This window comes from Pithys albifrons, chromosome 1, assembly GCF_047495875.1.
Source record: "Pithys albifrons albifrons isolate INPA30051 chromosome 1, PitAlb_v1, whole genome shotgun sequence".
Lineage (NCBI taxonomy): Eukaryota > Metazoa > Chordata > Aves > Passeriformes > Thamnophilidae > Pithys > Pithys albifrons.
Window position 1 is genome coordinate 77,204,571 of NC_092458.1, and position 26,518 is coordinate 77,231,088.

Genomic DNA, 26,518 nt, shown 5'->3' on the forward strand with positions numbered 1-26,518 from the left:
TGAGTCTCAGAGCCGGCTGTGGTGCCATCACAAAGCCCCTCTGTGATGCCTCGGCATGTTCCATGGGCTCTGCCCCATAGCCAGGCACTGCCCCCCTGTCAGTGCTGACTCCACCACGACTGGATCAGCATTGCTTCTCTGACTGGGACTGTCAGGGGCAGCCAACAGCAGCCACCTCTTGGACCTCGCCTCTCGGATCTACGCATCCTCTCTCCATACCCACTCCCACTCCCTGCCTGGGGCTCAACAGAGTCCACTGGGCACATCCTGTGCCTGCTGAACCCGGGCCGAAGCCACCAAGCCCCGAGGGATGGCCTGGGTTGACCTGCACAGTGCAGCCGCCTGTGGCGACCTGGACCAACTGCGACGACACTGGTGGCTGAAGAGGTTCCTCATCAACAAGCGCAACACGGATAAGCTGTAAGGACAAACAGCAAAGCTTCCACCTGTTGAAAAATGTGGAGTTTGTCAAAATTATTGTGCTAGTTTAAAGTTAAACTGTCAAGAGAAATGAACTCAACCCAAGAGAGATTACAAGTTAGAGTTAAAATTTACTAAAAAGATTACAAAAAATACAATGATATAGGGAAACTAGTTTTAACCCACAAGAAGAGATACATAACCCAGCACACTGGGGCACAAACAGAATGGTGTTCGACGACCCCTGTGCTAAGCACCACATGGTTCCCCCAAGTGTAAGGTAAAAGAAAAAGAAAACCTGTGAGGATGATGGTCACAGTTCTGTCAAAGCAATGGTTGCAGTCTTGTCAAGACTGGCAGGGACAGTCCTGCTGAAGTTCTTGTTCTCTGGATCTGACGAGTGGTACCAGAAGTCCAAAACCCGAAGATTATATATGCTCAGGTTCAGGTGGTAATGCCCAGTACCTCCACCAGGGCATGGAGTTTCACAATGGGTGATTTATCTTCTGTGAGTCATGGGCTCTTTAACACCTGTCTCAATCTGTAGCCTGAGGTGTCAGGTGTGCCCTGGGCACCTGCTGCAAAGGATCCATTATCTAACAGTGCATCAGAAATGACAAGAAGGTGTAGAATACACAGTTTTGGTTATACCCACATAGTGATAAACTGGGCCTGGTTCCTGTAACTAGGACAATTACCTAAAGTCAGGGTGTTTTTTTAGTGTATGTTCTTTGCATATTTTCAGGGCTAAGCCTAAGCCTAAGGAGATAGAAATCAGTCGAACAGACAGCAGCTAGTATCCCTTAGATATCATGTAATTAACAAGCTTTTAGGATGTAGTCAATCAAGATATTATTGTATATCAGTAGACAGCAGTTAGCATCCTTCAGTGAAGGACATCCTGGAACTAATAGGCTTTAAAGATGTAGTAAAAACTGGGTAACAAATCCAGTTTTGCAGACACCACAATCCCCCTGGTTGTAAGAGCTGGCAAAGTCCAGCACAGTGCCTGGGAGCATCTCAGGCTCCGTGGCAGGACTAGCTCCAGAGTACTGGCCTCATGGGATCCCTGACCAAGCTGGACAGGATAGAATGGAAGCCCCGCTCTGCTCTGGCTTGCCCTGCCCTGCCCTGCCATGCCAGCCTGGGCCCTTTCTGAATCTTCCTCTTCTCCCATACTTGCAAGCGTTCAAGACCAGGCTGGACGGGGCTGTGAGCAGCTTGGTCAAGTGGAAGGTGTCCCTGCCCATGGCAAGGGGCTGGAAATAGATGGACTTTAAGGTCCCTTCCAATCCAAACCATACTAAGATATGATAATTCTATGGAGCTCAGCAGACCTTCATTCAAGCAGAGGTGGCTCCTCTGTGGTTGCCAGATTGAGCAGCTTGGTTTAGCAGGACTCATGGAAAGATAGCACAGCCTTCCCATTGCTATTAGAATCCCATCCTGCCTGTCTCTGGGATACGACTGGTGCAGGAGTGATAGGGGGCAAAACCCAGGGGCCTACATCAGTTCTACATTGCTAAGCAGTGTTTACCCTAAGTCAAGGATGTTTTCAGTGTCTCATGCTTTACCAGTGAGAAAGTACACAAAAAGCTGGGAGGGAGCATAGCTGGATCAACGATCTGGGATGGGACTTGGCATCAGACTGTGGGTTTTGAGCAACTGTATTGTACATCATGTGCTTTTGTTTGGGTTTAGTCCTTTTTATATTTGCTATTTTTATTATTGTTATATTTATTATATTTCCTTCATTTGAATTACTACTTTAATTAAATTGTTATATAAGAATTTTGTTTTGATTCTCCTTCCTGTTTCATTGGGGTGGAGAGGGAGAGGGTATGAGCATATAGCTGCATGGGGCTTATTTGCCAGCTGGGCTTAAACCAGGACAACTGTGTATGTTTAATTTCTAGGACACCTCTGCACCTTGCTTGCATGAATGGCCATGCAGATGTTGTTCAGTTTCTAGTAGGCAAGAACTGCCAGCTAAATCCTTGTGACAAGTTTAAGAAATCACCACTGATACAGGTATGTGAAAGGGGCATATGTTGTCTAATCTTGGAAGACACTTGAACTTTCCAGTGTTGGGAAGGTGCAGGAGTTCTGACAGAAAAACGTAGATGTTGAAAGTTATTCTTCATCCTTTGTGTCTTGTTTTCAGGCAGTAGAGCACCAGCACAGAGACTGTGTGGCTATTCTGCTGGAGCATGGTGCCAGCCATAACCTCAGAGCTGCTGGGGGTAACACCGCTCTTCACTCTGCTGTCATGATTTCTAGTGAATCTCTAGTGGAGCTGTTACTTGAGCACGGTGCAGATATTAATGCTAAGAATGAAGTAAGCTTGGACTTTGGGTAAGGCTCCATTTCCCAAGTCAACTTGCTTGACTTTTCTCTGGAATTCTAAGAGAGATGATTTCTCCTTTCAGCTGGGATACACTCCACTTGTTCTTGCGATCACTGAGCGTCGTAAAGAGATGATCAAGATCCTTCTTCAGAAAGGAGCTGACATACATGCTGAAGATAAATGTGAAAGGTGAAGAGTTTGTTAAAAGTGTGTGTGTGGGACTTCTTAGCATTGTTCAAGTTGGATTGATGGTAGGCATAAGAATGGGCTTCAGAAAAGGACCACGAACCACATAAAAGTTGCTCCTTCAGTGTGACTTGTGAAAACAGACCTGTGCTCTGCTGCTTGCTTACTTCAGGGGACAATTTCCACATTGAGGACTGCAAGAAAGCCTTGTGTCTGGCACCATATACCCTCAGGTGCACACACACACAGACACATGCAGACACACACACAGAACCTCAGTCTGCTCTGGGCAGGCAGTTGGCCTGGAGACCTGAGGTCCCACCAATCTGACTTCTCCAACACTTCCAGGTATCTGAGTATGTCTTCATACTGCCAACAGGAGAGGGAAAATTAATTGTTTGAGGAGCAAAGGAGAACTAAATTAATGGCTATGCAGTATCTGCAGAAGCTGATGTATTTACTCTTATCTCCTGGATGCACTAGGACCCCTATTGCAGTTGCTTCTATTGCTAAGAATAATGATGCAGTACAAATTTTTCATTGCCATGGTGCTGTTTTGAAACATAGAAGCTTTAGAGTGGACACAGCTCAAATTTCTACCAAAATACTTGAATTGTAAGTGTTTCAATTGTGTTTTACATTCTTTTTAGAGCAATTGCATTCTCAGAATGTCCATGCTGATGTACAGCCCTTTTTGGTAACAGCAGCAGGGTTAAATGAGGAGCTGAGAGCTTTATAGAAGCTGAGCTCTTCTGGTGTGACATCTTCTGATGCATCTCTTTGTTTTGTTTTTCTGCTTATGAAATAAACTTGACCCCCAGCTGACCCAGGGTAGTTAGAAGATGACACAGGTCTTGGAATGAAAGTGCAGTATTTGTTGGCCTCTTAATATTCCACTTAGGGGCTTTCTAAACTCTCAGGTCTTAAGACTAACCATGGGAATTTCTGAAGTCCTTCAAAGCGAGGAGTGAGATTGAGGAGGCATTGCACCATCTTGGGGTTGAGACACAACATCTAACTGAGGTAGAGGCTTTGGAGATGTCAGTCTTCCAGGGGTCTTGCTAATCTCTTTGGCCCTTGAAGTGGAGAGGGGGTTTATAAGATAAGACTGTAGCCAGAAGGGGTGAGTTACTCCACAGAAAAGAATAGGCACCTGTGGCATGAGCATGCCTGTTATGAGGATTTAAGTCTCCAGTACAGACCTGCAGTACATTCAGTGTGTGTGTGACCCTTTAGCAGTTGTCTATGAATATGAGTAGATGGGCACATGCATGGCTGTTACTCTCCCTGCAGAGAGTGCATGCAAATCTGGAGGGACTTTTACCTATTGCATTTCTTTCCTTCCTGTCTTAAGAAGTGCTAAAAAAGAAAGGGAATATAAACGCTGTGAAAGGATGGGACAAAGTTCGGCCAGAGGCCCAGAAGGAATTGACAGTTCTTGCTCTGGGACAAGTGTTGACATTCCATTCAATACACGTGCATTGCCAAAATCATTTTGCATACTTCGCTATCAAAGAGGTAAGGAGGAATAATCACTGTGGCCTGTAGGAGAATGTTAACCCACCAATGTGATTCACGTCTTGAGGGAGGGGCCAAAGCACAGAAACATCAGCAATCAAAAGAGAGAGGTGATTCTTATCATATTTTCCTAGGTGTCTTGCCAGCAGCAAGACAGAAGCAGAAGAAAGACAATGACTCCCCCAGGGATTCTAAGGTACATTCTGTAGAGGAGGCAAAGAGGTCCCTCTAGATCACTGGATTCTGGGATCATTATTGTCTTCAGCTCCTTTTTCCACATACTTGTAACTCAGACCTTGATGTGCCAGTGCTGCAGGCAAACTGTTCAGTTAGGACTGGGACAAAGTGAAGTGCAGCTGGGTGTTCTTGCAGCCGACCTCCAAGCTGAATTTCTCACACAGGGCAAAGCAGTAAAGCTTCCTGCTGCTTACAATTCTCTAAAATCCTAAAAGGCAGGTTTGTGAGGATTGCTGTTTTGCACCTCACAGTCTCTTCCCTGGATTCAGTGCCTTCCAAATGGTTCCCTTACGACCTACAGCCTTGAGACTTATTTCTGCTGTGTAGATTCTCTCTAGATTGGGCGGGGGTACTTCATCCCCTTTTAAAAGTTCTGCTCAAGAGAGAGATGCCAAATGTGCTGGTTGTGTTTGCCTGTTCCATTTTTTCCCATCATCTGATCCCACTCGTTAGGCCTGTTGGCTGTTGGCTGAAGCAGAAGTGTTGAAAGAGGGTTGAGACAGAACTCATGCTAGTTCTCACATGTCTTTTAAATTTCAGACTGTTTCTAAACGTCAAGAGAAAGTGTCAGCTTGTGTGCCTCTTCCTGCTTTAGACAGGAAGAGATTGGGTGCACACTCTGTTGCAGTGCAGTGTGGTAAAGGTAATTTCAGAGGGACTAAATGCTTACCTTAGTAAATGTCTCTGGGGTAACATGGCTGGGCAAAAGCAGAGTGAATTAAGCACTCAGAGTAATGACACACCTGTTATCTTTTGTTAGGGGTCTTGCCAGCAGCAGGAAAAAGGAAAAAGAAAGACGATGACTCCCCCTGGGCGTCTGAGGTACCTTTTCTGGCAGAGGCAGTGGGGTCCCTCTGGATCACTGGCTTCTGGGTTCCTTTTCCTTTGCTGCTGCTTTTGCCGCATGCTTGTAACTCAGATTTTGATGCACCAGTGCTGCAGACAAACTGTTCAATTAGGACTGGGACAAAGTGAGATGCTCAAACTATGTCCCAGGTGTCCTTGCAGCTGACCTCCAAGGTGGATTTCTAGAACAAGGAAGTAAAGCTTCCTGCTGCTTATGTTCCTCAGAAGTCCCAGAAGACTGCCATTATGAGGATTGCTGTTCAGCACCTCACAGCCTGCTTCCATGGATCCAATATCAAATGGTTCCCATGTGACCTCCAGTCTAGAGACTTCCTTCTGCTGCCTAGATTGTCTGTAGATTGGGCAGGGGTACTTCATCCCCTTTTAAAAGCCCTGCTCAAGAGAGAGATGTCAAATGAGCTGGCTGCATTTGCCTGTTCCATTCTTTCCATCATGTGATCCCACTTGTTAGGGCTGTTGGCCGAGGCAGAAGTACTGAGTGTGGAAGCGGGTTGAGAACGAGCCCGTGCCAGTTCTCAGTCATGTCTTTTGAATTACACAGATTGATTCTGAAGGTCCATTGGATGTGTTACACAAAGTGGCACTTCCTGCTTCAGACAGGAAGAGATTGGATGCGTGCTCTGTTGTAGTGGAGCGTGGCAAAGGTAATTTAAGAAGGATTAAATGGTTACCTTAGTAAATGTGTCTGGGGTGACATGGCTGGGCAAAAGCAGAGTTGAATAAGCACTCAGGGTAATGACATGCTTTTTAATCTTTTTTTTTTTTGGTAGGTTTCATTCCTGCAGAAGGAGCAGAGCAGAAGGAATATTTTTTCTCTTCTTCTGACAATAAGGTTCCAGATTTTTTCTCTTCTTCTGAGAATAAGGTTCAAGATCAGTATCATTGCCTTTTGCAGAAGTCCTGGTTTCTTGTATTGTGATGGTACAGTCTTGATGAGTATTTGTTTCTCCACTGTCTCTCTATTTTCTTGCTCACTTTGGTTCTTTCACTGGTGGGAGATCTTCTGCTCCAATTTGCTTCTTCGAATCAAGTAGATTCTTGGGCAGATGTACAGGTGACTCTATTGGAGACAGATGCATATATCCCTAAATAGAGCCTGTCAGTGTAAGCACAGGTGTTCTTACTACTGAATTCATTTTGAAATACTGCTGAGAGGAGGTTATTGAATCTGGACCTTAGCTTTACTTTGGACCTCAGTTTGTTTGCATTCTGAAGCAGAAGGGCGCTGGAATAAGAGGTTGCTCTAAGTCCCATGCAACTTCATTTTTAACACTTCCACAGCCTGGTCCAGTGTCCCACCACAGTAGTTGCGAAAAGTTTCTTCATTATGTCTAATCTAAATCTATCATATTTTCATTTTAAACAATTGCCTCTTGTCCTATCTCTACAGGCCTTGGTCAAGATATCTCTCTCTCTTTTTACATTGAAAAACTGCAGTAAGTTCTGTCCAGAACCTGTTTTTCCCAGGCTGAAAAGCCCCAAGTCTCTCAGTCTTTTCTCATGGGAGAAGTGTTCCAGCCCTCTGAACATCTTTGTGGCCCTCCCCTGTACTCATTTCTTCAGGTCCATGTCTTCCTTGTGCTGGGGGCCCCAGAGCTGGATGCAGTGTTCCAAGTGGGTCTCATTAGAGCAGATAAAAAAGGGAGAATTGCCTCCCTCAACATGCTGGCCAACCTGACGACTAATCTAAGGATATAACAGCAGTAAAAGCATCTCTTGTTTTGTCATGTTCTTACTGATTCTCCATGCTCATGAAACACCATTTCTTTAGCCATTGGTCAGGCAGCTGCTGGAGAAGCTTGATGAAGTTCTCAAAAAGAAATCCCTGGCAGAAACTTCACTTGGAGCTATGGAGACCCACAGCAGGGACCTGAGGGAAGAGAAACTGCTGTTGCAGGAGAAGCTAGAGAGGTCTAAAGCCAAGGTATGGAGAAAGCCTGTTTCTTGGCAGAACCCAAGGCCTTCTTTGTAGCACATCAGAACAGGGAACTAGTTCTTCCTTGAGAGTTTTGTATAATACAAGGTGGTTCAGTTTGCAGCTAGCTGTAATGGGAAGGAACAACACTGCTGTGTTTGATGACTGCCTATTGGCATCACTTGAAGTGACAGTGGTGGGCTGCACTACGGTGGTGTAGGGACTAAAAGATTTTATGCAATAGATTTACTCAAGGAGAATAAAAGAATTTTTGCTCAGAAAAGTTTTCGCTGCTGGGAAAGGTATGGAAAGCATGGGGAAAGATTATTACCCATTAATAGCACTGTATATATTTCTCTGCCTGTCTGTCTGAGAAGCTAACTTTACTGTTGCAAGAAGAGATAACCTTTTCAGACAGTCATGCTCTAGGGTCCGGGCCACAGGAGAGAAATCCATAAAAGGACAGGGGTAGAACACAGTTATGACCGTGGGAAAGGTGTTGATATAAAAAACACCCAGGGTGCAGGCTGTATGCACTCCTTTCTCCTGCTGTGATTTTTAGCAGAGTATTTTAGGGTTTTCAACTTTTCCTTAATACCTTAGCCCTGTCTTGGTATCTCAGGTTTCCTGTGTGTGTATCAACTCTCACAGGTTGTCTTGGTATACTAGACAACTTTGCAACAGGAGTAAGTTGAGTGATATATAATGGACTCAACTTGTTTCATTAGCCTGGTGTTTATGATTAGAAAGATCACCAACTGCAAAGTCACTTTCTTCTCCTTAATCAGAGAAGCACATATGTATTCCTTTCAAAAAGGTGCTTCTCAAGTTTTACAGAGCATGTGTATTTCCTTCTTCTCTTGAGTTTGGCAAAGCAGACTGTGTGCTGATGGAGAAAAAGCAGACTGTGCTGATTGAGTGTGGAGCTGATGCTCTGTGGTATTTCCTCATCACATTGTCATTGTCATGGAGTTGCAAAGTCACTTTAGAAGCAGTAGGAGCTTCTAACAGTGTTTGGAGTAACCAACTGTCCTGGTTCTGGCCAGGACAGGGTTAATTTTTGCAGTAGCCAGGAGGGGGCATGACTAAGACACTGAGGTTTTCCTCTATGACCTCTCATCACTGCTGGAGATGGGCAAAGGGAATCTCTTCTGCAGAGAACAGGTCCCTTCTAGTTGAGTAAGTGTGGTGGAAGGAGGGGTTGAATAACGCCTATTGTAAGCATTTTGCATGTGAATCACTTCCTTCTCTCTTGTACACCTTTTTAAATTAATACTGTTGCTATTACTGTTTTCTTATCTCACTTATCTCACTGCTGTTTCCAGTTAATTGTTCTTACCTCAGCCCTTGATCTTTACCTTTTGTTCATCCAGTTCTTCTCTTCATCCTGCTGCAGGAGGGACCAGGAGGAAGAAGGGAGCAGCAGCTTGGTTTAGAGAGTCTCAATTGGAGCATTAAATTGAGGATTACCATTCCTAAACCATGATACCAACAACAAACTACAACTTGTGTTCAGAGTCCTTGAGAAAGGAGAGAACTGTTGTGACAGCCTTTAGGAAATACTCTAAGAAATCAATGTAGAAATGGGAGAGGGCCCAGTATAAAAGATGAAGAAGTAACACAGGTTTTGAGAGTTGTCATTAAAGCAGTCTGCTTTTTTTCAACTGAGGATTCTTGTTGTGGTTTGACAGATGCAGGAACTGAAAGAGCATTGTATCAAGAGCCAATGTTATGCTGAGTCATTGAAGAATGCTCTAAAGGAGAAGGAGAGGGAAATAACAATATTCAGAAACCTGCAAGGCCTTCAAGCTTCATGCCACATGTCTTTACCTGCAGCTAGCCACCAGCTGGAAGAAGACATTCAACAGTAAGTCAGTGGAGCAAGGCTTCACTTTCTGTGATTGTGTTAAAACAACAGGACTGTCTTGCATCCCACTGAGATCCTAATACATGGGTTTCAAGGATGCTTTTGTTTTAGATGAGGTTCTTTCACACTGTTCCTTTGGGATTTGTGCTCCTGTGGACTTCTGTCATAAGGCCTGTACTTCTTTTTCAGGCTCCGAGTTCAGCAGGCCAGGCTGGAAGCCATAGTCCAGCAACAAGCCAAAACCATTGAAATCCTTGTGAAATGCCTGCAAGCCACTTAGGTACTCAGAGCATTCCCTGTTCATGGCCCACAGAGCCTAGTTTCATACTCAGGAGGGAAATTTTACAATGATGTTTTCCTAGAGAGAGTCTAGAGAGATCAATCCCTTTGTTCTGCTGACTATAGGCTGCTCAGAAAGTCCTGCCTGTTCCACAGCTGGGGGAGGAGGGAGAAAGCAAGCAGCAGCATGGTTTGGAGAGTCTCAACTGGATCACTAAACTGGGCACTGCCATTCCTAAACCATGATACCAACAACATGCTACAACTTGTGTTCAGAATACTTGAGAAAGGAGAGAACTGTTGTGGCAGCTTTTATGAAATACTCTTAGAAATCAATGTAGAAAAAGATGAAGAATAACACAGATTTTGAGAGTTGTCATCAAAGCATAAACAAATGTAAGCTGTCTACTTTGGGATTTGTGCTCTCGTGGACTTCTGTCATAAGGCCTGTACTTCTGTTTCAGGCTCCAAGTTCAGCAGGCCAGGCTAGAAGCCATAGTCCAGCAACAAGCCAAAACCATTGAAATCTCTATAAAATTGCAGCAAAGCCACTAAGGTAGTCAGAGTGTTCCTTCTTCCTGATTTAGTGACTATGGATCCCCTGGCCACAAGGCATAGGTCTATCATGCAATGAGATGACCTCTAAAGATGAAAGTCCCTTACACAATGAAGTGCACAGGCAACTGTGTCCCAGTCAGGTGACCGGACACTGAGAGACACAGCAGGAGCCCATTAACCCAGACTTTAGCAAGCTTAGATTGTAAGGGTATAAAAGCCCTGGGTTTCCTTTGTTCAGGGTCTCTTCCTGAAGGCACCCAGCTCAAGCTGCTATTTTGTTATTTTACCAAGATTAAATTATTTTAATGTATGAGACAACTGAGGCTCTGCTGTAGGAGCTCTGGGCAACGTTGAGCTACTAAGGAAACCTTGTCTGACTGTGTGAGTGTGGGATGTGTAAGGAGTCAAGTGGGGCACCCATCAGCTCACTGGAGCCTTCCACCACAGAGGGGCTTCGGTCTCAGATCAGGTGGTGTAATTGTGACTGCCAGAGTGAATCCTGGATTATTAGACAGGAAAGTTTCTTTAATACCTGCATCTGATTCCATGAATTCAGAACCCGAGGCAACAGCATGAAGCTGTGTCATGGGAGCTTTACTTGAGATGTTAGGAAAAAGTTCACCCAGAGCATGGCTGGACACTGGAACAGGCTCCCCAGAGAAGTAGCCACAGCACCAAGCTTGACAATGTTCAGGAAGCATTTGGACAAAGCTCTGAGGCATATGATGTGACTCTGGGCTGTTCTGACCCTCCTCCTACCTACCATCACATATCTGGCTGATGCCGTGAATGACCCTTCCCCCCCAAAACAGGACTTCGAGCCACGTTAGTGTAGGGTAAGATAAAAAGTAAAGGTCCTTTAATAACACAGGGCCTACAGCCCACAGGAATACAGGATGACATGCATGTGTCTTAGTTCTTGTTTCTATGGCTTTTATAATAAGATCCCTCCAATCATTGCTTTACACATTTCTCAGTTCAGCCCCAGTCCCACCCCTGGTCCAACCCCCTGGAATTGGGTCTGGGGTCATCAGGACCCTCTGTCTTCATCAGCTCTTCTTCCTCAGGCACACAAAGGTCTCTTGGAGCTTATCCAATTCTGGCTTTTGGGTCACTCTGACCTATGTTTATGTTTCATTCTGTAGGCCTTCTGATATCCTTCAGCTCTTTACCTTGGAAAGGAGTCTAAACAAGATTAATTAACTAAAGGAATTTGAGCTCCCTGTTCTGGGACAGGGGTAGTGATAGAAAGGCATTAAACTTAGACTGTTAGAAATATTAACCCTCTAAAAATCTACAACTACTGTGTTCCTAAAATCTACAAAATGTGTAAATCAGAACAAAAACCCTTTCGGCATCAAGTCCCCCCTTTAGAAACAGACAAAACTCAAAAATTTTGTCTGGATTCTACTACTTAAACTTAGCATTACACTAAAAGATAAACAAAAACTATAGTATTAAATCTTACAGCTAGCTATAATGCAAAACACTAATGATAAACATAACTAAAGAGTTGGTTAGGTTCAGTAACCATCAAGTTGGTTTGTGGAAACTTTGCAAGAGTTACTTGATTTGTACTACATGAGACAAACTCTGGACTTTTCTGAAGTTGCAATAGCATCTGAGATCTGATTTTGGATAATTTCAATGACAGTGTTTTTTCAATTGACTTACTTTTAGAGATGGAATCTCCAGGTCTTTGGAATTTCATAGGACTTTCCAAAGTTTGTTTCACTCATCAAAATGCCAATTAGGGCTAATTGCTTTCCTCATCAATTGCTGGTATTTGAATACAAATACAGCAGTCAGTTTTTGAAGGATTTTGGATATGTGACAAGGGTCACACGCAAGTTTTGATTTTAAATTTCAGCTAAATTCATAATGCAAATTTAGCAATTTTTTGGTGTTTCGGCTAAAGCCAAATGCAATTACAAATTTTAGTTCTTAACCTAATTCATGGTTAGTAGCAATGCAAACAATACATACAAAAAGTAATTTAAGAAAGTAATAGTCTCTGTTGCCCTCGTTCTAGGGGCAGAGGACTTCTGTCCTGCAGTAAGTCCAGGAAACCTGCTATGCAAAGAAAGCAGTCTATTTTGTCTTTTAGGATGACATCAGGTTGTTAATCTTTGAAGTGGTCTTGGAGTCTGTATCACAGGGGTACAGTTTTGTCTTTCACTGTGGTGTAGTTAGTTGACAGTACTTGAGATGACTCTAGTCAGCATGCAGATGTCAATGTCCCATTTTTCAACAGTTCTCAGTCTGGAACAGGAATGTCCAATTTCATGGGCTTCTGGAGTTTCTGCAAAGTAAAAGGAAATCTAGACCATTTAATAATTTTGCAAACCAACTTTTCTTATGTGAATATGAAGAATCAATGAAACAGTTGTTTCTCTGCCTTAGCTATAGGCAAGGCTTGGGTATGTAAGATGTCTTATGTCTCTCATATCTCTTCACAAATTTTGCTAATTTGAGTTTTAGAAGTGTGCAATTTTGCAAATTTCAGGCAATTTTCAAAGGAATCTCGAATTTCAGAATTCTTGCATTTTGACAATACAAAAAGCAGATTCAGCTTTTATAACATGAAGGGGTTGACTGCTAGCCACAAATGCATGGGCCCATCAGGAGCTTTCCACTACCAAGCTGTGTCTGGAGTTTCTGCAACACCAAACATCATCTTGGCACTACTAATTGCTCCTCACAGAGTGCTTGCATCCTCTGAGTGTATTTCAGGCCCTATCGAGGTCAGACCATCCTGCCACAGCCTGCCTTGACCACAGTCAGTCCTCTCCACCTCACGGAGTAGCTGTGCAGGAGCTTCTTGCCTCCGTGTATAAAAGCATTTTCACTGCTAAATTGTATGTGTTAGCATGTTAAATAACAATGGCATCTTCACATATTGTGAGCCATAATGCAGGTTTCTAAAAGATCGTTTTGCTGAAAGAAATTCAAGAGACATAAGAGCATGAAAAAGTTTTCAGAACAAGACTGAAATTCACTTAATTAGGCTAAAATAGGGTACAAGCATCACTTAGATGGCTTAAACAAGCTATTCAGCTATGATGTTACCAGTTCATTTCAAAAATTGCAGGCTTAGATGTAACTCAACGTTCATGAGACAGTCTACTAAATCAGTTCTTTTAATTCTTCAGCTGCACCGTTGTGACTAGCTGCTTGCTTTCTTGTCTTGTAACACAGGACACACAGAACTTGTTTCGCTTCTCTTTTGCGAGGCTCAGTGCTTCACACACTGTAACAGACACTAGATGATAAGACGTTAGAGACAAACTCAAAATAAACAAATTTGAAGTTACAACCATACAACCTCCGTGTAGAACTTTCAAACCAGGTTTAGAGAAATTTTTCTTACATGTAACAGCAATTAAAGAGAAGACACAGTTGTTCTACACAAAGCTTGCACAATGATGTTTTCATCAACTTTGCTCTCAGATTGGATTCTTGAGAGGCATGTCCTTCAGGTCTGGTGGTGACAGACTTCTTGGTTGTCTGCAAAAATCATATTCTAATAGCAGATGGTTAGTTCACAATAAAGACAAAAATACATAGGTGGCAACTATTAATTGATTTTGCACCAGTATGATACTGGTCCTAGTTTTTAGCAGCCTCAGAGCTATGCTGAGACAGACATGCTACAAGCTGGAGCAGCTCAGAGCAAACTCAGAACACAGAGACTACCACAGAAAGCTGTGGTTTTGCTTTGCCAGTCTGTCTCGGTGTATCAGGTGTTGAGGCTTCTCTAAAATTGGAAAGGAGAAAATTGCAAACACAGACAGAATCTTTAAGCTTAAGATAGAGATTCCTTAAACTTAAATTGGTGCTTTAACATTCATCACAGTGAGAAAGAACTGAGTTTGTTCAGGCAGCTTGTAACACAGTGACACTATCACTCTTTTGCTCCCCCCTTTTCAGTCCTGATGGCAGGGGTAGAGGGAAAATGCTGGAAATGCTCTTGGGGGTAGAGGAACTCACCCCCCCTTTTCCTGCAATTAGAAATTTTGCACACTTGGGCAAGGCAGTTGAGATGATCAGGCTGCCTGCCTGCTTGCTGGGGAGTCCTGTATTCCAGGACAAGGTGTTTAAATCCTCTGCTTGCTCGCTGAAGCAGGTAGGGATTGTTAGCGACAGGGATAGAAAGGAAAGGGTGGCCCACGGCCCTCCCGCTGTCGGTCTGGGCAAGGTCTCAGCTGTAGGTGCTGACCCTGGGTCTATGCTGGCCTCTGCTATTGCTGTAGCACTGGCTTTGAGCACAGCTTCTTTGGTCCTTTTTGTCGGGGCCATGCTGGCTCTTAAGCGAACGGTCCCGTCCCTGATGGCCCTTGGGCTGGCCTCTGTTGCTTTAGAAACCCAGGGGTCCAGAGCCGCTGCCGGTGTTGCCCCCGGCTCTGGGCCTGCCGTGCAGTGCCGCCCACCCGGCTCTTTGCCGGCTTCACTCGCTGCTCCAAGGGAAGCAACGCTGACAGGAGTTAGTTCTACGGTCCCAGGGGTGGAACTCCCCGGGATCGGGGGTCCTGGACAGTGTTCTAGTCCTTTTCTTCTCCAAAAGCTACTCATGCTTTGTTTACAAGGAGTTTCAATAGCAACATTCTTTGCTCTATCTCTAGTGAGGGAGCACAAGGAAAACTTTCCTTTCCTTGCTTTCCCAGGAGGAGGCAAAGATGAAGATGCCTTCCTCCCTCTGGGTCCACTTTGGCTCAGCTTTGCTCTTAACTCTCCATTATAAAGATGACACAAAGCCTCCTCTCCAACCGCAGACAAAAGGCAAACTAGCACTGATTTTTCTCTCTCTCCACCACGAACAAGGGAAGGGAAAGCAGGAAGGAGACCATGTCTCTCTGCTCCTGTGCCTTTTGCAATCTCGGTGTCAGAAGCGGCTCTCTCCACCCTGCCTCTCTGCACAGCACACACTGGCTGCCGGACAGGGGCAGAGCTGGCCACGTCGCCTGTCCCTGCCTTTGCATGGTCACGAACGGCATCGGCGAGAGATGGAGGAAGGGATGGTGCTGGCTCCCCCTTCCCGCTTTTCCCTGCGGTCTCTGCTAAAGCCCCCTTCGCCCTCCTTTCTGCCACCGCAGCTGCTGAAGGGTCAGCAAAGCCAGTGCCTGCTCTGTTCTCAGCAGCGGGAGAGCCCAGCACGTAGTTGCAGCCAATGGCCGAGAGAGACTGATCCTGCACTTGCTGCAGCTGACTCTCAGTTACAAGCACCTTTTTTCCGCTGGTACCCTCAGGACCTTTTGCTGCTCTAGCTGTCCAAGGAAAAGCTGCGTTTGCCTGGCCAGCAAGCCCTGCTTGTTCATCTCCCGGTCCCGGGAATGTGTGTGCTGCCTCCCCCGCACTCGCTCTATCTGCCTGCTTGGCTACCGCCCTTCTGCAGGCACTCTCACAGCTGCTGGCTCTGCCGATTTCCAAGGCCAACCCTGCTGTGCCTGGCCCCTCTCTGCTGGCTCTGCTCGCCACTCCAGGTGGAGCGATGCTGGCAGAGGTCAATTTCACGGCTCTGGTGGAACCTGCTCCTGGCTGTCCTGAGACAACTATTATGCCAAGCTTTGCTTCTCCAGGGGGTTCTGCTTGCGCTGCATGTGCGCTTGTCTCAGCGTCCCCGGGAGCAGCCTCAGTGTATCCCCGCACCTGCGGGACAACCTCAGTGCATCCCTGTATCCGCCGGGACAGCCTCCTGGGGGGCTCTGGGGGTCCCGGCCCATTTCCGGAGTTTCCTCCTTCCCAGGAGCTGCTGGGCTTCTGGTTACTCATTTGTTTACAGGGGGTCTCTATGGCAACTCTCCCTACTCCCTCTCTGATAGGGGAACGCAGAGAAAACACCTTCCTTTTTGCCTCCTCAGGAGGTGGCAAAGGTACTTTCTTTCTCAAGGGAACGGAAACATTCCCTCTCTCTCCCTTTGGGAACACAGACCTTTCATGGTCTTTAAAAGAAAAGTAAGTTAGAAAGTTGAGATTATTGTTTTTGTTAATCTCCCAGACTAGGACTAGCCTTGTATCCAAGCAGCTGTGCCACAGCCACGCTTGTCTTGGCTTCTCCCAGCCCAGCTCCCTGAGCTCAGAGACAGCCGCTCCATCCCAGAAACTCAGCTTTGCCTTAGCCTTTCCACCAGGCTGGCTCCAGCTTATCTTTGCTTTTCTTTCTTCACTACAGAGGTGCTGATACAAATTCTCTTTTTCAACAACAGACAAGATGCAAACCACTGCTTCATTAAAACACGAAACTGACTGCTCTCTCACACAGCTATGAACAGGGGAAGGAAAGGCAGGAAGGAGATTGTTCTCTACAATCCTGGTGTTATCCACTGCTTTGGTCTCCCTGTTATTCTGTACCGGACAAGCTGGATGCCGAGAAATGGCAGTGTCTGCCGCTCTTCCCTCGCTTGTCTCTGCCTCTGCATAGCTGGAAACACCAGAGGTGGGGAAAGGGGGAAGGGAGGGTGCTGCCTCCCCCTGTACAGCTCGGGCCGACTGATGGGAAGACGGAAATGAGCCTGCTGCTTCCCGCCCCACGCTGCTCTCTGCAACATTCCTTTTGGCCACCCTTTCCAGGGCTGCCTTATCAGTGACTGTGCTTGCCAGAGCAACCTCGGGAAAGCCACCGGTGCCTCCCTGCTCTGCATATTTGATCTCTTCCCACCGTTTCTCTTTTCGTAACACTTGCCTTCTCAAAGATGTTTCAGGGCTTGTTAGATGCTTCCATTTCTGCAAAACCAAAGCTAGAGGGGACTCCACTGGAGTCTCCTCTTCCATGGATTGCATACAACCCATGCTGACAAGTTACAGGCAAGGGAAAAAACTTTTCAGCACCCAGATTTGAACTGCTGGCCTCAGGAATACCAAGCAAGCTCACTCCTCCAAGTGCTATGTTACCGCTTCAGGCTAAGACAGAGTGATGTAATCCCAGAGAGATATTCCTCTCCTTTCCAGCTGCATTCAGCTAACATGAAACCCCTGAGCACTCTGCTTTGCCCTTCCCGAAGCAACAAGGGACCAAACTGTCCCTCACCCAGGCAAAACACCCTTTTGCCCACCAGGCTGAGAAACTGACTGGCCAGATCAGCTATACCTCCCAGCCCAACGTATTCCCAGTTCCAGGGAAAAACCTTCCCTTAGTTTGCTAGCAAATACCCAAAGGAACTGCTCCTTTTATCTTACCCGGTTGTTAGGAGTTTCAAAGGTCACTGAAGGAACCCTCCAAAATGTGCCGGCAGTAGAGAATTCCCGCAGGATGAAACTTCTTGCTCTGGAGTCCCTCGTGGTTCCAGGGTGCTGGATTCTCTGATTCCACCTTTCGCTCGCCAAACTGATGCCGTGAATGACCCTTCCCCCCAAAAACAGGACTTCGAGCCACGTTAGTGTAGGGTAAGATAAAAAGTAAAGGTCCTTTAATAACACAGGGCCTACAGCCCACAGGAATACAGGATGACATGCATGTGTCTTAGTTCTTGTTTCTATGGCTTTTATAATAAGATCCCTCCAATCATTGCTTTACACATTTCTCAGTTCAGCCCCAGTCCCACCCCTGGTCCAACCCCCTGGAATTGGGTCTGGGGTCATCAGGACCCTCTGTCTTCATCAGCTCTTCTTCCTCAGGCACACAAAGGTCTCTTGGAGCTTATCCAATTCTGGCTTTTGGGTCACTCTGACCTATGTTTATGTTTCATTCTGTAGGCCTTCTGATATCCTTCAGCTCTTTACCTTGGAAAGGAGTCTAAACAAGATTAATTAACTAAAGGAATTTGAGCTCCCTGTTCTGGGACAGGGGTAGTGATAGAAAGGCATTAAACTTAGACTGTTAGAAATATTAACCCTCTAAAAATCTACAACTACTGTGTTCCTAAAATCTACAAAATGTGTAAATCAGAACAAAAACCCTTTCGGCATCATGGCTAGGCATTGTGTAGCTTCTGAACTCCAACAAAAGCATTTCATAAAGTGTGACTCAGGATCTCCACTCTAGTTGGTATTGGTAGCAGGTATCTATCACAAGGGGACACAATACATCTGAATGAATGTAATTATTTTTGTTCCTGTATGTCCTGCACTGGATTCCCTGTTGTGATCTAATTTGAGACAGATTGACAACTTTGTTCGTTAAATGATTCCTCAAAAACTAGATTGAGGCATACAATGCAAATATTGAAGGTCAAACAGATAATCTGCTTTATTTTAGCAAAAATAAGCAAAAAGAGAGTGGAGAGCAGAGGGAGAGGGGAAAACCGAAAGCTAATACAAAAAACACAGAAAAAAGTTCACCACCAGTGAGGTGTTGGTAGGCAGTCAGTGCAGGGGAGCAGCAGGCAGATGTCCTCACCTGAGACAGTCATCAGCAACTGAGGAAGAAACTCCTTACAAATGAGTCTGTGGCTCATTCTCTCAATGTTTTCTTAAGGTATTAAAGACCTCTATATAACTATTAAAGTGAAACTCTAGCAGAGTTGTGACCTTACAGCTCTGAAGCTGGAGTGTTACAGCCCAGAAGGATGCATAACACATATTACTGAGCAGAGATGATTCAACATCATCCTGTTGATGACAGGTTGTGAGATGGGGTATTGATCCCAGCTCATGACAAAACACTGGGGATTGCTAAGAGATTTCCATGGGTGGACCAGAAAAGAGAATTGTTTTAAATCATATGAGGCTGAACCTTTCCAGCAGAACTGAGATAAGCAAACATTTAAAAAATATACAGCCAAGTAGAAGTATTTAAATTATGGTTTTTACACATAATGTTTTAGCAACTTTTAAGCAGTTTCTGCACACTGTCATAAGGAAATTCACAACTCTATTCCTCTTACATCCCTAAAAATAAAATTTATTTCATTATCAATATTTTCCAAGTCCCAATTTCAATATTGCGCAGTAAGTGATTTAATTATTGGGGGGAGTTAATGACTTTTTAAATCCTTATTTAGGCTAAAAGAGAGCTATTATGAATAACAAGGGATATGCAGAATTCTGCATATCTCCTTAGGTTTAATTTTCTGTGGACTTCCTTCTTTCTCATTAAATTTAGTTTATATGCAGATTGTAATCTACAGTAGATTTGCAAAAAGTCCCAAAGTACCTGTGCTAAGTATTATCAAGTGGTAAGGCTGCACAAATTTATGGGAATGACATGTTCATTTTAAGATTTAATTTTAAACATGTAACCCCTGCAATACATATGTAATGGTCTGACTGGAACTCTCAAATTTACAAGACAATATATTCTGTAAACTAAACTTTATCTTATGAGCTCCTTTAGAAATAAAATAACCACATATAACAAAGGCTCAGTTCCCTTTGCCCAGTCAAACATGAATTCACTAGTTCATCACTTAATTTGTAAGTTTTCTAACTTGCAAGATCTCTAATTTATAACTTGCAAACCTTAAGTGACAACTAATATGCTGTGAGACATGGGATTATTATATAAATTACTGTTTCAGACCAACTCAAGTGTGTGGGGGTGGGTGGGTGGGAAGGGACAGGTCAAATGTTACAAAGGTGGAATAGTGCCCTACTCCATACCCCAACTCTCATTGGGCAGCTCTGGAGCAGCTGTCAGTCACTGGACACCGGAAGCACTGCCCTACATGACACCCCCTGGATCCCTTAACCCAGCCCCAGAATGGCTGGCACACTGAAAGTCCCACCTCAAGGGGGCTAGGGGTGGTGGGGCCACAGGGGGCCAGGGCACATAAAATAAGCACCATGCAGCCATCACATGATCACACCCTACCATCTGGACACATGGAAGGTGGACTTGCAGGTGACTCTAGGTGGTAGCTATAATTCTTTTTCTCTCTCTTTCTTTACTTCTTCTCCTAAACTCCTTTCTTGATATCTGAGTAATTTAAAGCTGGATGAGTTGGATTATATTAAATTGTATGGGTCACCATGTGCTAAGACAATGCTTTGTGGAATGCTTTATTTTGTTTGAATCCTGCCTTTTAAACTTTTGCCAAGTTCCCTTATTTTCTGAAGTTTGCCAGTAAAAGTGTGTTATTTGACCTCCTGAGAAATGTGTGCAGCATCTTCTCCTGTGCCCTCTCTCAAGGTGTTAAAAGAACTACATGCCCTTTTAATAAATTTAGTAGGCAAGTTTTTGGAGCTTTGTGTGTTTTTAAAGTAAAACCCCTTTCATATGCTTGTAGCTTGAACCTGGTGTCTTATATAGGGCTATGAGCAAAATAGTTACTGGACTGACTGTCACTCTTCCTCTGTCAGAGTATGGGTGTCCCTTGTATCACACTGGGAAGCATGAAAGCCTCAGCAGTCCAACTACTGTTGGGTCTGCTTGAAAAGCTTTTTAGATAAGTTCATGTCATTATACCTTCCAGTTTGAAAGTTTGGTCTATACCATTTCCCTGAGCTGATGAATTGTGAAGAAACTGCCAAACATTGAATATGCATGCCTGACGGCTGCAGGAGCTGTAGGTGATAATGGCTTCAAAATGACCTTTGTACTGGTCATCATGTCCTGCCTCTGTGTTGCTCTTGCTTTGACCTAATGGTGCTGGTCCTGGCATACATCAGGCATTAGCATGAGCAACGTGCTAGCCAAAATCTGATCAGGAGGTATGTGAGCAGCCACACACATCCTTGCAGACTACCTCATTCTGAATACATTCCCTTCGGTCGAGTTAAATTTAATACTTACATCTTCAAGGTAACATCTGTTTTTGGACAGGCATCCAGTTTAAGCAATAACTGTCCTTTAAGCTCTTCAGTTAAACCTACAACACTTGTAACTGCCAAGACTTCATTAGACACTGTATTGCTCAAAAAAGGATGTATTCTGTTGGCCTTTATTCATAGAGGAATTGGTCTCCAATGCAAGAATTTTCTTGAATCAAGCTTTCATCAAGCTTTAAGAAAAAACATAAAATAACTTACTAAAAGTGCTTAAGTATTCAGTGCTTCATAAAAGAATGAGCTGAATGTGCAAAAAAGTATATTTGTGCCTAGTCAGTAAACTCTTAAAAATGGACCTTGAAAAATTTGCAGCATTTAATAACAAACTATTTAGATGTAGACTACTTAGACTGAAAACCTTTTATTTCATTATTTTTCATTATTTCCACATTGGATAACCTGGGAGACATATTAATTAAATATGTCCTTGATATAAAAAAGGCCAAGTCTCAATTGACAGAAAATACATAAATATATGGAGTTCAGAGGATTAGAACAAGAAGTTTGTGAAATTTTGGAAGTATTCACCTAAACTTTAAATGCTAACCTTACTTCCTCTCCTCTTGCATGCTGCTTTGGCTGCAGGGCTGTGTCCTCCTTTTAGTTAATCATAGGGGGAATAGATAAAAGCGTTATCTGAACTGCTGAGTAATGTTTCAGTAAAAGCATTGCAAAGAGACTCCAGAAGTCTTTATGGTTCACTTGCACTCTGAGTACTGCCTTCTCTTGTTTGTTGAGCCACTTGATCAGTATCCATTTCCTGTCATGTATCAAATAGTTTTGCCAAGTGTTAAAAAAAATCAAACATTTTTGGATTTGCCATTCCAGCAGGAATCCTCAAGTGAGGGATAAGCATGTGATGGATTGAGATAGGGTATAAAAATTCAGTTAAGACCTTTTGGGTTTTTTAAACTGCAAAGTCAAAATTATCTTTCAAGAGCAATATTGGTACAGTTATTCTAAAAGAGAGCCGCAGCTTAGGATAGCAGAATTCTCTTCCAAACCTGCATGTCTCCCTTTTCTACTGTCCAGTTGACAATAGTTCCACCTTCAAGTACACCTAACTGCATGTTACCTCTCTTTGAGGATTAGTGTACCAAATTTCATCACAAATGATTTCTCCTAATAATAAAGAACAACAACCAAAGTCTTACATATGGAATGAAATATCAAAAAGCAAAATTAAGATGTGTGAGACACTGGATTATTATATTAAGTTATTGTCTCTGACCAACTCAAGTGTGTATGTGTTGGGGCATAAGGGTGAAAATTCATGGAGGTGAGGTGATGCCCTGTTCCTTACGCTTGGAGCCTCCTGGGGCAGCCCTGGACCAGTTGTCAGTTACTGGCACACCAGGAGCATCGCCCCATACCACACCCGAATTTGTCTTTGGCTGAACTATTTTGGAATTTATTGCCTTGCTGATAAAACATTCTAATTCAATTAAGAAAAGGCTGTAATTCTTTAATACTCAAATGTTTATTTCATAGAATCATAGAATCATAGAATTGATTTGGTTGGAAAAGACCTCCGAGATCATCAAGTCCAACCCTTGGCCCAACTCCAGTCCATTTACCAGATCATGGCACTCAGTGCCATGTCCAATCTGCGTTTAAAAATCTCCAGGGATGGTGAATCCACCACCTCTCTGGGCAGCCCATTCCAATGCCTGATTACTCTCTCTGTAAAGAATTTTTTTCTGATATCCAACTTAAATTTCCCCCGGCAGAGCTTGAGCCCGTGCCCCCTTGTCCTATTGCTGAGTGCCTGGGAGAAGAGACCAGCCCCCACCTGGCTAGAACTTCCCTTCAGGTAGTTATAGACAGTGATGAGGTCACCTCTGAGCCTCCTCTTCTCCAGGCTAAACAACCCCAGCTCCCTCAGCCTCTCCCCATAGGACCTATGCTCCAGTCCCTTCACCAGCCTTGTTGCTCTTCTCTGGACCCGCTCCAGCACCTCAATATCCTTTCTGAACTGAGGGGCCCAGAACTGAACACAGTACTCAAGGTGTGGCCTCACCAATGCAGAGTACAGGGGAAGGATCACTTCCCTGGTCCTGCTGGCCACGCTATTTTTGATACAGGACAGGATCCCATTGGCCTTCTTGGCCACCCGGGCACACTGTTGACTCATGTTGAGCTTCCTGTCAATTAGTACCCCAAGGTCCCTTTCTGCCTGGTTGCTCTCCAGCCACTCTGTGCCCAGTCTGTAGCGTTGCATGGGGTTGTTGTGGCCAAAGTGCAGGACCCGACACTTGGCCTTGTTGAACTTCATCCCATTGGAATCAGCCCATCTCTCAAGTCTATCGAGATCCCTCTGCAGAGCCCTCCTACCTTCCAGCAGATCGACACTCCCTCCCAACTTGGTGTCATCAGCAAATTTGTTGATGATGGACTCAATCCCCTCATCTAAATCATCAGTAAAGATGTTAAACAGGACTGGACCCAACACAGACCCCTGGGGAACACCACTAGTGTCCGGCCACCAGCTGGATGCAGCTCCATTCACCAGCACTCTCTGGGCCCGATCCTCCAGCCAGCTCCTAATCCAGGAGAGGGTACACTTGTCCAAGCCATGGGCTACCAGCTTTTCCAGGAGTATATTATGGGAGACAGTGTCAAAGGCCTTGCTGAAGTCCAGATAGACCACATCCACAGCCTTCCCCTCATCCACCAGGTGGATGCTGATTTTTAATCAGAGGAAGAAGAATATGTCGCTAAAGTGACTGCATGAGGAAGACTGCTTTAATGAAGACAGCTAACATAATGACAGAGTTTCGAGCTTACACTCAGTTATGCTTTGACTCAGTTTCTTATTTTGAGGCTTGGTGACAGCATGTGCCTTGTTCAAATGGGCATTGCATTTGTAAATAATCATACATGCAGCACACACATTTCGATAGCCTATACTTAACTAGGAATTAATATTTATGTAAACAAGTTTTGCAGCCCTATAAAATCACATATTAGTTTGGTCCTTAGTATTTCTCTCACGCTAACCTCTGTTGCCTGCTAATACACCTACTTCAGTGATTATCATGTGTAGTGTCTTTAACATAATGATCTCAAAGTGTGTTAAGGATATTAATTGATATACCTCCTCTAGTGGTAATATTATAAGGGAGTAAAATGTGTTCACATTATTCATGTGGATTAAGTAAGGCACAGAGGGGTTAAGCTATTTTATCCATCAAAGCAGCAGGGGTACTAGCAATAAACCCTGGCAGTCTTGGTTTTCCTCATCCCAACTGCACATGATGCTCACTTCTACTCACTAGAACACCCACCGTATGCCAGTGTAACAATCCCATCCTTTCCCCTACAGCTTCCAATAATGTGACAAGATGACCTGATTCAGACCGTGCTGCTTAGGCTGGTTGAAAGATTATGTAAGACATAAGCTATTGTTGCTTTCAGACAGAAGCACAGAATGGTTGAGGTTGGAAAGGACCTCTGGAGGTTATCTAGTTCAACCCATGCTGCTCAAGTAGGCCCACCTAGACCCAGCTGTCCCTGGCCTTGTCCAGACCGTTTTTAATTTCCAAAGATGGAGATTCCACAACTTCCTTGGGCAACCTATGCCAGTGCTCATTCATGTCTTAGTTTGAGGGAAGAAACCAAAATGTTTACCAAAAAGCAGAGGAGTAGATTCCTCCACAATAATCACGTCACTCTTTATTAAATTTAAGAAAAGGATCTTTAATTAGAAAATTGATATAAGGATAACTGTTCTCAACTACTATATATATATATATATATATATATATATATATATATATATATATATACATACATATATATGTAGATATAGATATAACTGTAAACAGACCAGAGCAAACTACTCCTCCAACACCACAAGTAAAAACAAAAGAGGACAACCCCCCAAACTGTAGGCTCCTCCTGGGACAGCTATATTTATGGACAGTGTCAGTGTCACACCTTTGCTAGCTGCAGGGTGAGTTCTATGTCTTGTACCAGCGAGGCAGAGATGAGCAGTGAGTACTCAGATGAATTTTCTCTCTCTCCTTTTCCTTTGTCCCAAACGAAAAAGGAAAACTGGGAGTGGAGAGCTGCAGTGTGTCCCGAAAGGCAGCTGTGACTCCTCTTTCTCGGGTCGCTGCCGCAGTGGGATGGGTGGCCGTGACACTGCCGGCGATGGTGAGGCTGGAGCGGCAACCAGGGCCCCAATGCCGAAACCAGGAGAAACAGCAGTGGCAAAAAAAAACTAGCTTACTCCACAGGAGCAGGAGAAAAGGTTTCTCTCCGACAGCCAGCACATATAGCTCCAACCTTCCCCCAGAGCTGTGTGATGTCCCACCAGTAAAAACAAAAGAGACAGTGCAAACTCCTTCCTTGTGACACCTTCCCCCAGTCTGCCCCCACCCAAAATGATGAAGAAGGAACTGGTGTAGTTAATGACTTCTTTTGTTAACTAATGGCATGGGGAGTTAGTGGCAGGGAGAGAATTTACATCAAAACTACAACATTCACCCTTACAGGAAAAAGGTTCATTTCAGTTTGTGGCCACTGCCTCTGGTTGGGGCACTGAGAAAAGCCTGGCTCCATTTCCTTTGCACCCTCCCTTCAAATATTTATAGACATTGATAAATAAAGGGCTAAATAAAAGGGAAGCATCACCTCCTCTGACTTACTGACAATGCTTTGTTTAATGCAGCTGAATGTACTATTCACAGTATTTGCAGCAAAAGCACATTGCTGAGCCATATTCACCCTGGTGTCCACCAGGACCCCCAGGTTCTTTTCTGACAAGGTACTTTCCAGCTGGGTGGACCCCAGCACATACAGGCATCTGGAGTTGTTCTTCTCCAGGTGCAAGACTTTGCACTTCTCCTTGTTGAACTTCATGAGGTTCTTGTCAACCCATTTCTCCATCCTGTTGAGAAGCAACACTGAGAAAGCATTTTGTTCATATTACTGTGAACCATTAAGGCAGGATGGTGTTAAACTGAATTGACTCTTGGGGAGCATTGAAGATTTCCATAGGCAAAGTGAACTATATGACACCAGATAATGTTGCCAGTATGATAGTTGGGTATCTTTGAGTTGTAGGGAATGAATAGTCTAAGACTCACTGGCAAGAAAAAAGCATGAAATCAGAGCTAAGTGCCAGATTGGGGAGTTAAAAGCCGCAAAAGAATTTACCACAGGAACAGCAATGAGAGTTGTTGTGCTCCAGCTCTGCTTCAATGCAGTAAACAAGGACATGCTTCAAGACTCACATAAAGAAAATGGCTGACAAAAATACCCACAGCACAGATGTCAGGGCAAAGGCAAATCTCTTTTCCAGTATTCAACCTGTGCCTTCATTTTGGTTTTGTTGTTGATGGGGTTTTTTTTAAGAGAGGGATAAATGAGAAAATAGCATTTAGAAGGCAGATTGGAGATTGCCATACTGTTCTGCTGCTGGGATTAACTGGAACACATAATATTCATCAAGACAACAAACTGCCACTTCTCCAGAGCCTTGTGATCCAATAAGTTGCTTCTCAAAGAGAGCATACAGTTCCACCAACTCCAAATTGTATAAAGTATGGGAAATCCATGCAAAAAATTAAGGTTAAGCAGTCATTAAAATGTGGGTAACTAAGTGCATTTCTGTTAA

At 44.2% G+C, this 26,518-nt stretch overlaps 1 protein-coding gene across 1 annotated transcript; it reads left to right on the forward strand.

Annotated features, from left to right (window-relative positions):
* The first annotated feature begins 310 nt into the window (after window positions 1–310).
* LOC139680988 (POTE ankyrin domain family member B-like) lies at window positions 311–9,637 on the forward strand. The gene is made up of 10 exons (XM_071574051.1): window positions 311–420; window positions 2,337–2,451; window positions 2,585–2,758; window positions 2,850–2,956; window positions 3,437–3,568; window positions 4,308–4,471; window positions 5,469–5,530; window positions 7,347–7,499; window positions 9,182–9,357; window positions 9,547–9,637. Exons 1-10 carry the CDS (start codon window positions 311–313, stop codon window positions 9,635–9,637), a joined length of 1,284 nt encoding a protein of 427 aa, XP_071430152.1.
* The last annotated feature ends 16,881 nt before the right edge of the window (window positions 9,638–26,518 follow it).

Coding starts and splice junctions, on each gene's coding strand:
- LOC139680988 (XM_071574051.1), top strand. CDS start 311: ATGGCCTGGGTTGACCTGCACAGTGCAGCCGCCTGTGGCGACCTGGAC. Junction 421..2,336: donor AAGCGCAACACGGATAAGCT/GTAAGGACAAAC, acceptor TTTAATTTCTAG/GACACCTCTGCACCTTGCTT. Junction 5,531..7,346: donor ACTCCCCCTGGGCGTCTGAG/GTACCTTTTCTG, acceptor CCATTTCTTTAG/CCATTGGTCAGGCAGCTGCT.